This window comes from Oncorhynchus mykiss, chromosome 24 (genome assembly GCF_057628025.1).
Source record: "Oncorhynchus mykiss isolate SJ-2025 chromosome 24, ASM5762802v1, whole genome shotgun sequence".
NCBI classification, from domain to species: Eukaryota; Metazoa; Chordata; class Actinopteri; order Salmoniformes; family Salmonidae; genus Oncorhynchus; species Oncorhynchus mykiss.
Window position 1 is genome coordinate 46,485,657 of NC_143045.1, and position 12,882 is coordinate 46,498,538.

The 12,882-nt window shown below is 43.1% G+C and overlaps 1 protein-coding gene across 1 annotated transcript in view; it reads right to left on the reverse strand.

Moving 5' to 3' along the window:
• Window positions 1-12,882, reverse strand: part of cntn5 (contactin 5) — a 559,219-nt gene that overhangs the window by 70,398 nt on the left and 475,939 nt on the right. The window contains exons 16-17 of the mRNA XM_090219183.1: window positions 12,213-12,371; window positions 1,954-2,103 (exon numbers count right to left, since the gene is read on the reverse strand). Of these exons, the coding sequence (XP_090075309.1) occupies window positions 1,954-2,103; window positions 12,213-12,371 (309 nt within the window). The remainder of the gene's footprint in view (window positions 1-1,953; window positions 2,104-12,212; window positions 12,372-12,882) is intronic.

The window sequence follows — 12,882 nt, forward strand, 5'->3', positions numbered from 1 at the left end:
GAGTCTTATAGCCTCATCCACTCAGAGCCTCAGCACCTCAGCCACTCAGAGCCTCAGCGACTCAGCCTCTCAGAGTCTTATAGCCTCAGCCACTCAGAGCCTCAGCACCTCAGCCTCTCCAAGCCTCAGCGACTCAGCCTCTCAGAGTCTTATAGCCTCAGCCACTCAGAGCCTCAGCACCTCAGCCACTCAGAGCCTCAGCACCTCAGCCTCTCCGAGCCTCAGCGACTCAGCCTCTCAGAGTCTCATAGCCTCAGCAACTCAGAGTCTTATAGCCTCAGCCTCTCAGAGTCTCAGAGCCTCAGCCTCTCAGAGTCTTATAGCCTCAGCCACTCAGAGCCTCAGCACCTCAGCCACTCAGAGCCTCAGCACCTCAGCCTCTCAGAGTCTTATAGCCTCAGCCACTCAGCACCTCAGCCACTCAGGCTCTCCGAGCCTCAGCCACTCAGCCTCTCCGAGCCTCAGCCACTCAGCCTCTCCGAGCCTCATAGCCTCAGCCTCTCCGAGCCTCAGCACCTCAGCCACTCAGCCTCAGCACCTCAACCACTCAGAGCCTCAGCACCTCAGCCATGGCCAGGTTAATATATTATATTTCTGGAAAACAATCCCTGGTTTGGATTACATACATACGCACAGTTAGGAACAGAAACAGTCTATATCCCAAATGGAACCCTATGGGCCCTGGTCTAAAGTAGTGCACTACAGAGGGAATAGGAACCCTTTGGGCCCTAGTCTAAAGTAGTGCACTACATAGGGAATAGGAACCCTTTGGGCCCTAGTCTAAAGTAGTGCACTACATAGGGAATAGGGTGCCATTTGGGACGCACATAGAAATGCCGTAGCAAAGTTAACTGGTGTAAATAGTCTATTTTACCAGCTGCTTTATCTGCATTGCGTTTTTAACAGGAGATAATGATTTCATGAATGCTTTGTATATTTCTATTTTAGAAATAGTATACTGCCGAGACGGGTTATTTTGTTTTGCTAGTTGAGTAAGAAAAACATGTCAGTTAAATGTGATGCTTTCGCTTAGTGAGATAAATTATTTTTGGATTGAACTGTAGTCAGTTACATACTGTATGTTCATACATACATACTGTATGTAACTGACTCTGTAGTCAGTTACATACTGTATGTTCTCACCCAGCTGGACCCACACCCCAACCAGACCTCCACCTGCTAGGCCCACACCCCAACCCAGACCTCCACCTGCTAGACCCATACCCCAACCCAGACCTCCACCTGCTAGGCCCACACCCAACCCAGACCTCCACCACCTAGACCCACACCCCAACCCAGACCAATACCTGCTAGACCCACACCCCAACCCAGACCTCCACCTGCTAGGCCCACACCACAACCCAGACCAATACCTGCTAGACCCACACCCCAACCCAGACCTCCACCTGCTAGACCCACACCCCAACCAAGACCAATACCTGCTAGGCCCACACCCCAAACCAGACCTCCACCACCTAGACCCACACCCCAACCCAGACCTCCAACACCTAGACCCACACCCCAACCCAGACAAATACCTGCTAGACCCACACCCCAACCCAGACCACCACCTGCTAGGCCCACACCCCAATCCAGACCAATACCTGCTAGACCCACACCCCAACCCAGACCTCCACCTGCTAGGCCCACACCCCAACCCAGACCAATACCTGCTAGGCCCACACCCAAACACAGACCTCCACCACCTAGACCCACACCCCATCCCAGACCTCCAACACCTAGACCTACACCCCAACCCAGACCAATACCTGCTAGGCCCACACCCCAACCCAGACCAATACCTGCTAGGCCCACACCCCAACCAAGACCTCCAACACCTGAAGGGGAGCTATATTCCATCATGAGGGACCCACAGAGGTGGTGTTGGTGGCACAGTTTCACACACACACACACACACACACACACACACACACACACACACACTAAAGTTACCTGCTTCTTTAGTACGGACCCTTCTGGATGGGGCACTGGGGTCTCCTGTCCCGATAGCGTTGCTGGCCACCACCCTGAATTCATAGTCCACCCAGGGGTTCAGGTCCACAGCCATGGCTGACTCCATGTCCCCTGTCACTGGCTCTGGGTCTGGAGAGGACGGAGGGAGAGGGGAGATAGAGAGACATTCACGACCAGAACCGCATGATAAACAGGGCCAGAACAGTCGAAATACATCAGTGGAGAACAGAGATGTTGGCTCAGAATTAAACAGGACATGTTGACACCGCAGCATTGCAGTAGGGAAAATATTGTATGTTCAAATCATAACTCTGTTATTGAAATACACTCATGGAATGGTATGATGTAATCTTGCCACAATGCAGATACACTGACTCTGCAGTTGAACTGATCACTATACGCTCTGATGATCCACTACAGTTATATTGTATCGTACTCTCTGATTCCTTATTATGGCTGACTTTCTAATATTGTAAAGATAAATATGACAGGACAGGACTGGCTGGCTGGGATAGCCAATGCCGGCTGGCTAGCCACAAACCCAGCTTGTCAAGGTTAAACCAATTATCCATAGGGCAAGTAAGTGAACAGTTGGCTAAAAAAAGTAGATGGATTCGTCCCAAATGGCCCAATTCCAGTTATAAAGCACTTCTTTTGACCAGGGCCCAGAAGGAATAGGGTTCTTGACCAGGGCCCAGAAGGAATAGGGTTCTTGACCAGGGCCCATAAGGAATAGGGTTCTTGACCAGGGCCCATGAGGAATAGAGTTCTTGACCATGGCCCATGAGGAATAGAGTTCTTGACCATGGCCCATAAGGAATAGGTTTCTTGACCAGGGCCCAGAGGAATAGGGTTCTTGACCAGGGCCCAGAGGAATAGGGTTCTTGACCAGGGCCCATGAGGAATAGAGTTCTTGACCATGGCCCATGAGGAATAGAGTTCTTGACCATGGCCCATAAGGAATAGGGTTCTTGACCAGGGCCCAGAAGGAATAGAGTTCTTGACCAGGGCCCATAAGGAATAGTGTTCTTGACCAGGGCCCATGAGAAATAGGGTTCTTGACCAGGGCCCATAAGGATTAGGGTACTTGACCAGGGCACAAAAGGAATAGGGTTCTTGACCAGGGCCCATGAGGAATAGGGTTCTTGACCAGGAACCATGACAAATAGGGTTCTTGACCAGGGCCCATGAGGAATAGGGTTCTTGAAAAGGCCCCATGGGGAATTTGGTTCTTGACCAGGGCCCATGAGGAATAGGGTTCTTGAAAAGGCCCCATGGGGAATAGGGTTCTTGACCAGGGCCCATGAGGAAGAGAGTTATTGTCAGAAAAAATGCATTATAAAGAGAATACCACCAGCCTGACTATGCCTTCTGCCTCTACCATTCCCCATATTCACCACTAGCCTGTCTATGCCTTCTGCCTGTACCATTCCCCAAATTCACTACCAGACTGCCTCTACCAATCCCCATATTCACCACCAGCCTGTCTATGCTGACTCTCTCTACCATTCCTCATATTCACCACCAGACTGCCTCTACCATTCCTCATATTCACCACCAGACTGCCTCTACCATTCCTCATTTTCACCACCAGACTGCCTCTACCATACCCCATATTCACCACCAGACTGCCTCTACCATTCCTCATATGTTTAGATCACTGTGGAGTGACAAATATTCCAAGGCATAATTGGCTGGGTTGGACAATACCCCTTATGCACATTCCATCATTTAATATTCTAAACACACCTCCTACCGGCGTGGAAATTTCCAGTGTCGCATACTATAGAACGGAAGTCAGTCTCGTTGTTATCGACGATATAACGTTACTACCACTATGTCACAGTTTTTTACTAGGTGTCGTCAGGACTTGCCTCAAATTAATATTAATGATGTACGTCGAATTGTTAAATCAGCCTCCGAGACTCGCAAGAATGAAAAGGGGTTCAAGATGTACAGTGGGGAGAACAAGTATTTGATACACTGACGATTTTGCAGGTTTTCCTACTTACAAAGCATGTAGAGTTCTGTAATTTTTATCATAGGTACACTTCAACTGTGAGAGACGGAATCTAAAACAAAAATACAGAAAATCACATTGTATGATTTTTAAGTAATTATTATTAATAAATAACCCATCCAATCTACCTGTCATGTCTTTACTATCCTTAACTGAAGACTTTTAGTTTTTCATCAAAGATTCACTGTAATTAGCATTACGCGATTAAACGGATTAATCATGTAACTGTAATTAACTAGGAAGTCGGGGCAACAAGGAAAATATTCCGATTACAAAGTTATAATTTTCCTAATATTACTTTTCAGATATTTTCATATCTGATCAATAGTCTTCTGTTTAATGAATTCTTCTTTACCTCATGTTAGTCAAGGCAAGCTTCAATGCCATACAACTCTCCTTCCAGACCCACATCAAACATCTCCAATCCAAAGTTAAATCTAGAATTGGCTTCCTATTTCGCAACAAAGCATCCTTCACTCATGCTGCCAAACATACCCTTGTAAAACTGACCATCCTACCAATCCTCGACTTCGGCGATGTCATTTACAAAATAGCCTCCAATACCCTACTCAACAAATTGGATGCAGTCTATCACAGTGCAATCCGTTTTGTCACCAAAGCCCCATATACTACCCACCATTGCGACCTGTACGCTCTCGTTGGCTGGCCCTCGCTTCATACTCGTCGCCAAACCCACTGGCTCCATGTCATCTACAAGACCCTGCTAGGTAAAGTCCCCCCTTATCTCAGCTCGCTGGTCACCATAGCATCACCCACCTGTAGCACGCGCTCCAGCAGGTATATCTCTCTGGTCACCCCCAAAACCAATCGTTCCTTTGGCCGCCTCTCCTTCCAGTTCTCTGCTGCCAATGACTGGAACGAACTACAAAAATCTCTGAAACTGGAAACACTTATCTCCCTCACTAGCTTTAAGCACCAACTGTCAGAGCAGCTCACAAATTACTGCACCTGTACGTAGCCCACCTATAATTTAGCCCAAACAACTACCTCTTTCCCTACTGTATTTATTTTATTTATTTGTTTTGCTCCTTTGCACCCCATTATTTTTATTTCTACTTTGCACATTCTTCCACTGCAAATCTACCATTCCAGTGTTTTACTTGCTATATTGTATTTACTTTGCCACCATGGCCTTTTTTTTGCCTTTACCCCCCTTATCTCACCTCATTTGCTCACAACATATATAGACTTGTTTATACTGTATTATTGACTGTGTTTGTTTTACTCCATGTGTAACTCTTTGTCGTTGTGTGTCTCGAACTGCTTAGCTTTATCTTGGCCAGGTCGCAATTGTAAATGAGAACTTGTTCTCAACTTGCCTACCTGGTTAAATAAAGGTGAAATAAAAAAAATAAAGTCTAATTTCAAACGTCGTAAATTGTTGGTTTTCTACACAAACCCAGTCTTCACTATGAGTCATCCATACATCAATTGTCTTAAAATCATTTATTTACTAACTAAATTATTCACAGAAATGCAAATTCACACAAACAGTAGATAGTTACAAGGAAATGATAACGGAGTTTCCCTAGTGGGATAAACCGGCATCGTGGCTTGGTGTACAAAAGGGAAGTAGGGGTCGACTGAGATAAGACAACACACAGTTGAAAATTATAACAAATGAAATGCTAATCGTTTGCACATGAACGCTCACTCATTCGGGAATAATTGCAATCAATATATTGTGAGCGGACCAAGTAATTGGGCGTCACTCTAAAGCGGGAAGGTGGAATAAACGAGTCAGGAGTAGGTTTTCTTGATTGAACACAGTTCTCTATTGAGGGCATTTGGTCAACACAAACACTCCAACATAATCAATGAAAATCTTCCAAGGAAAAACATACATCTTCTCCAGATGAAACAGGAACACAATAGGATTATCTTTGAACTACAACAAAAGTCACGGGATTGTCACCGTGTTAGTGGTTCTTCCTGGATAGCTCTTCTCTCTCGGTGGCCATCTTCCAGAGATAGTTTTCCCCTTCCTTCTCTGCTGGTTCCATTCTCTCTCTTATAGGGGAAGGAGAGCATGTCATTAGTACCGTTAGCTGTGCTTAATTGCCTCTGGTTACCTTGTCTCCCATGCCTTGTTGGGCTACTATCCGTGAGCCCAGCCTACCCTCTGGTGGTCCTTCCACAATATATATTTACGCTCAGTGTGTCGTCGGGTCTCTGTTGAAAAGTTTGTTTCTGTTGGAGAGTCTGTCCGTCCTCTCTCTCTCCCTTAGAATGGGGAGTTCAGAGTGACATTCATTCATGTCGTTATAGAATAGATGTTTCGGTGGTTGTCGGCAGACTAGTAATTAATATCAAAGACTTGTTCTTATTCTGTCGGTATCGATAGTCTAAGAGTTTAACCATGTGGGATGGTTAAAAGATTCAGCAGTCTGGTCTCAAACCTTGTTCCTCTCGCTATCGAGGTAAGCTGGTCTGCAACCTTTGTCCTCTCGTAATTGAGAGCAACATGGTCTGTTGAGAAATTTTTAAAGTGGGGGTTTTATTCGGGAGAGCAGAAAAAGCTTTCTCATGACGCCAGGTCCTAACTGTGCTCATGGGCGGTCCTCTGATTTAGTTAACCTGTCTGGGAACGGGGTCCCTCTGTCTCCCATGAGTTGCACAAAATTGTACCAAACGGACCAGTTCGTAGCTGGATTCTTCACCGATATTTTATACCTTCTCCAGAACATGAATTTAGTTTGGTTCTCCAGTTCTGTGAGGTGGAAGAAATTCCTTTGTTCTCTATGAAAATTCACTCTGTCTCTATACTGTGGCCATGAGGAGATAATCTCCTCCAGGAATTTACGACCTCTCTGACCACAGCAGCCTGGGTGTAGGAGACAGGGAGAGGGGGGTGGGGCTTGCTGTACCCAAAGAGGGCAACGTCATGACATGCCTCATCACCATATTGTTATTTATTTAGCTCCTTTGCACCCCAGTACCGCTACTTGCACACTCATCTTCTGCACATCTATCACTTCAGTGTTTAATTTAAATAACAGTGAACATGTTCTTCAATGTAAGATGAACTTTGGGATAATAATTAATAGTAAATAAACAATAGTAATACTTGATAATAATAAATATGGTATAGGGCACCCCTCAGCAGGAAAAACAACTAGACAGTCATTTGTGCCATCCCTCCTAAATAGCTCGGGCTAATGTTCCTATGGAGTCAGTAAGGCCACCAGGCTAGTCTGTTTATTAAAAATGTTTTATTGGTATGTAACTGTTATGAAGGTTGTATTGTCAATTTTGTTTTGTATTTAAATGCCACTTTAAATGTGTACATGACGCTGAAACAAAATTTCCCCATGGGGACAATAAAGTCATGAATGATTACTGTACCTTGTGTAAAAATGTATATCCTCGTCAGAACCAGCAAATCGCTGTAGACCAAAGCCGTGTTGGGCGGTCAGTTTCTCCAGCTTGGATTGAAGCTCCTCAATTTCTCTTACGTGCTTATGGTTTGCCATGTCCAGGGCTGCGGGGTCAGAGACTGCACAGTAATCATGTGTCTGGACCGGATCAGAGACGGCACAGTAATCATGTGTCTGGACCGGATCAGAGACGCCACAGTAATCATGTGTCTGGACCGGATCAGAGACGGTACAGTAATCATGTGTCTGGACCGGATCAGAGACGGCACAGTAATCATGTGTCTGGACCGGTTCAGAGACGGCACAGTAATCATGTGTCTGGACCGGATCAGAGACGCCACAGTAATCATGTGTCTGGACCGGATCAGAGACGGCACAGTAATCATGTGTCTGCACCGGATCAGAGACGGCACAGTAATCATGTGTCTGGACCGGATCAGAGACGGCATGGTCCATAGGCAGCACACCTTGTTCCTCATCCTCCTCAGTCGAAGCAGAAGGTTTCAGTCTTCTTTCCCAAACACCAGGTCTCTTTTGAATGTGCTAGTTCCACGCGAAGACTGTAGGAACAACACCCTTTTTCAGGTATTGTCACCCCCCAATTTTTCCCTCAACTAAGTCACTCTCGACGAAATGTGTACTACACACCTTTGCGTGTTTGGTGACAGTAAAGTTGTCACGACGTACAGCCACCAACCACCTTTTACTGTGCTCTACGTTGAACGGGATACTATGATAGCTCACAATACCATGACATTTGGAATAAACTGAACACAGAGGCACTGAATAATGTTCATTAGCACCTCCTTCACGGGGCTGTAATTTAAACGTAGTCATTGCGAACTATTTCAGCTAGAAATGCATCGACGAAAGTTAGATAGCTAGCAAACTAATGATAAAAACAAAAGCAGAAATCGCTCCGGAAGTCATCAACCCGGTAGGATGTAAATTAGAACATTGGATGCGGTGTAATACATAGAGCCTATTCTGAGTAGCAAGCCTTGAATCCAGTTTGTCAATGTTCATATTATACACATCACTGTGTATAAGTAGCTCCGTCTCATCAAAAAGATACAAACACACCATAATGGAAAACTGTCGTTTATACTGTCATTTGGGGTATCATCAACAGTAAAATCATCTGAAACGTTTTACTTTAAAAGATGGTGCATTGTGGGAAAATGTTGTTGGCTTGGAAAGAATAGCTGTATTTCGAACGGTAGTGTAATTCAACCCCACAGAATACAGTGCCATATTGTATTTCTGGTGGTCCAAAAACCGATTGACTGCTAGTGGGTGCATGGTGTTGATGTTTCTGGCTCATTCATTTATTTTGAGGCGTGTCTTGTAAGAGGCTATATTTGTTGCACCCTTTAGTGAGAATGCTGTACCAATTAAACTCCTTATGAGGTTACAGTGCCTCATCCATTTAAAATCTATAGGGGACAAATTCGAGTGGCAGGAAGTCATCACCCTTAAATGGTTGAGCATGTTGCCATGTTCTTTTGGTCTGTTTTTCCATGTAGTCACCAGTTTGGAAGCCTTTGGCTCTAGAAGTGTAAGTCATATGAAACACCAAATATTCATTAATATGCTGTAATGTGGAAATACTTTACCTAGCAGCCAACATGCTTTCACCAATCCCTTGTAAATACAGTAAAATACTATAAAATACAAACCCATCCCCTCAATGAATTTCATTCATTCATCCATTCATTCAGTCAAACATTCACTCCAATTATGGTAGCTTTTAATTTTGTACAGTATGATACAGTCAATTTTAGGGTATTGTACTAAGTGATGTGTGCTTTGATAACATAATAATAATAATATTAATATAAATATAATATTAATATAATATAAGAATACTGTAGTTATACTGAAATATGAAATACTGAATTTAATAATAATAATATAATATAATAATACTGTAGATATACTGAAATATGAAATACTGAATTTAATAATAATAATATAATATAATAATACTGTAGATATACTGCAATATGAAATACTGACATTAATACTAATAATATAATATAATGATACTGTAGATATACTGTAATATGAAATACTGTTTTGAATAATAATAATATAATAATACTGTAGATATACTGTAATATGAAATACTGACTTTAATAATAATAATATAATAATACTGTAGATATACTGTAATATGAAATACTGTTTTGAATAATAATAATATAATAATACTGTAGATATACTGTAATATGAAATACTGACTTTAATAATAATAATATAATAATACTGTAGATATACTGTAATATGAAATACTGACTTTAATACTAATAATATAATATAATAATACTGTAGATATACTGTAATATGAAGTACTGAATTTAATCCTAATAATATAATATAATAATACTGTAGATATACTGTAATATGAAATACTGAATTTCACTTGCCACTGAGCTGCCTGTAAGTTACTGTCAAATTCACGGCAACCCTTTTACATTGCAATGGCCTTTCTTCCCAGTCTGTGTTGTTGAACAAGGCCTAATGGCCTTTCTTCCCAGTCTGTGTTGTTGAACAAGGCCTAATGGCCTTTCTTCCCAGTCTGTGTTGTTGAATAAGGCCTAATGGCCTTTCTTCCCAGTCTGTGTTGTTGAACAAGGCCTAATGGCCTTTCTTCCCAGTCTGTGTTGTTGAATAAGGCCTAATGGCCTTTCTTCCCAGTCTGTGTTGTTGAACAAGGCCTAATGGCCTTTCTTCCCAGTCTGTGTTGTTGAACAAGGCTTAATGGCCTTTCTTCACAGTCTGTGTTGTTGAACAAGGCTTAATGGTCTTTCTTCCCAGTCTGTGTTGTTGAACAAGGCTTAATGGCCTTGCTTCCTAGTCTGTGTTGTTGAACAAGGCTTAATGGCCTTTCTTCCCAGTCTGTGTTGTTGAACAAGGCTTAATGGCCTTTCTTCCCAGTCTGTGTTGTTGAACAAGGCTTAATGGCCTTTCTTCCCAGTCTGTGTTGTTGAATAAGGCCTAATGGCCTTTCTTCCCAGTCTGTATTGTTGAACAAGGCTTAATGGCCTTTCTTCCCAGTCTGTGTTTTTGAATAAGGCATAATGGCCTTGCTTCCCTGTCTGTGTTGTTGAACAAGACCTAATGGCCTTTCTTCCCAGTCTGTGTTGTTGAACAAGACCTAATGGCCTTTCTTCCCAGTCTGTGTTGTTGAACAAGGCTTAATGGCCTTTCTTCACAGTCTGTGTTGTTGAACAAGGCCTAATGGCCTTTCTTCCCAGTCTGTGTTGTTGAATAAGGCCTAATGGCCTTTCTTCCCAGTCGGTGTTGTTGAACAAGACCTAATGGCCTTTCTTCCCAGTCTGTGTTGTTGAATAAGGCCTAATGGCCTTTCTTCCCAGTCTGTGTTGTTGAACAAGGCTTAATGGCCTTTCTTCCCAGTCTGTGTTGTTGAATAAGGCCTAATGGCCTTTCTTCCCAGTCTGTGTTGTTGAACAAGGCTTAATGGCCTTTCTTCCCAGTCTGTGTAGTTGAATAAGGCCTAATGGCCTTTCTTCCCAGTCTGTGTTGTTGAACAAGGCTTAATGGCCTTTCTTCCCAGGCTGTGTTGTTGAACAAGGCTTTAATGGCCTTTCTTCCCAGTCTGTGTTGTTGAACAAGGCTTAATGGCCTTTCTTCCCAGTCTGTGTTGTTGAACAAGGCTTAATGGTCTTTCTTCACAGTCTGTGTTGTTGAACAAGGCTTAATGGTCTTTCCTCATGTTCTATGTTAATGAACAAGGCATAATGTAAAATAACAAAATGAAAAGGGGTTGCATCCCAAATGGCACCTTATTCACTTGTGCACTACATTTGACCAGAACCCATAGGGATCACCATAGGGCTCTAGTCAAAAGTAGTGTTCTATCTAGGGAATAGGGTGTCATTTGGGCCACAGGTATTGTGAATCATCCTAAATCTATCGACATGATTCATTATGGAGCTCTAAACTTTTCTATTATTCTTATCCTCCCAACGCAGAAGCAGCAGCGGTACAGATTACACCTACTGAGTCAGCAGTCATCCTCTGACATGAACAGATAATTATATGGTATTACTGTCATGGTACGGGGAAATAAACCCAATGAAATAGCGACAGCTCAGTAAAAATCCTGTGGTTTCTCACTGCCACCTCAGGAATGAGCTTTGCCATTCATAACGGATAGAGGTTAATTTTCCGGTAATATCGGACATAATTCTGCATGTAATTTAGACCACTGAAATTACCTTTTGAGCTCCACAGACTTGTTTTTATTAAGCTCTGTTGAACAACAGCCAAGTTCTGAACAGGAAATTACAGTTACAATGAATACATCATCGTGGACAAGAACAAAACAATGCACATCCAGCGTTAGTCTCCAGTCGGGGACATTCGAAGTCTAGAGTTGATATTTCCTTCGATATCGGTTTCCACAAGCCAATATATCCTGTATGTAACTTAACATCTCTGGCCTCCATATCGGTTTCCACAAGCCAATATATCCTGTATACATCTCTGGCCTCCATATCGGTTTCCACAAGCCAATATATCCTGTATGTAACTTAACATCTCTGGCCTCCATATCGGTTTCCACAAGCCAATATATCCTGTATGTAACTTAACATCTCTGGCCTCCATATCGGTTTCCACAAGCCAATATATCCTGTATGTAACTTAACATCTCTGGCCTCCATATCGGTTTCCACAAGCCAATATATCCTGTATGCAACTTAACATCTCTGGCCTCCATATCGGTTTCCACAAGCCAATACATCCCCTATGGAGCTAAACATCTCTGGCCTAAAACAGGACAGCATCCATACCTGTCCTGAGGGTCTGCCAGCCCAGGGAAAAAGGGCTCCGGGCCTGGAGATTGTAGCTGCTGATGGGGCTGTGGTTGTCCACCCCTCCACTCCACGACAGGGTGGCTGTAGTGTCCGTGATCTCCTCTACTATCACCACACCAGGGGGTCCTGGGGGGCCTAGAGGGGGATTTATAGAGAGAGAGAGAGAGACGGAGAGAAATTTAGAAACCTAAACATAGAGACCAAGACCTAAACATAGAGACCAAGAAAATCTGGTCACTATGGTGAATCACAAAAACAATACAGAAATACACTACGGACAAAGAAGGAGCATCACTACAAGAATACATAGAATCTAACCACTTCTGGGAAAATTTGAAAACTCTAAACAACACGAAGCATTTTCTATCCAAAACCACTTCTCCAAACTTTTTGGCTCTATAACAAAGAACAAACAGCAAAAACACATAAAGTTGAAGTCGGAAATTTACATACACCTTAGCCAAATACATTTAAAGTTTTTCACAATTCCTGACATTCAATCCTTGTAAAAATCACCACTTTATTTTAAGAGTGTGAAATGTCAGAATAATAGTAGAGAGAATGATTTATTTCAGCTTTTTTTCCTTCATCACATTCCCAGTGGGACAGAAGTTTACATACAATCAATTAGTATTTGGTTGAATTG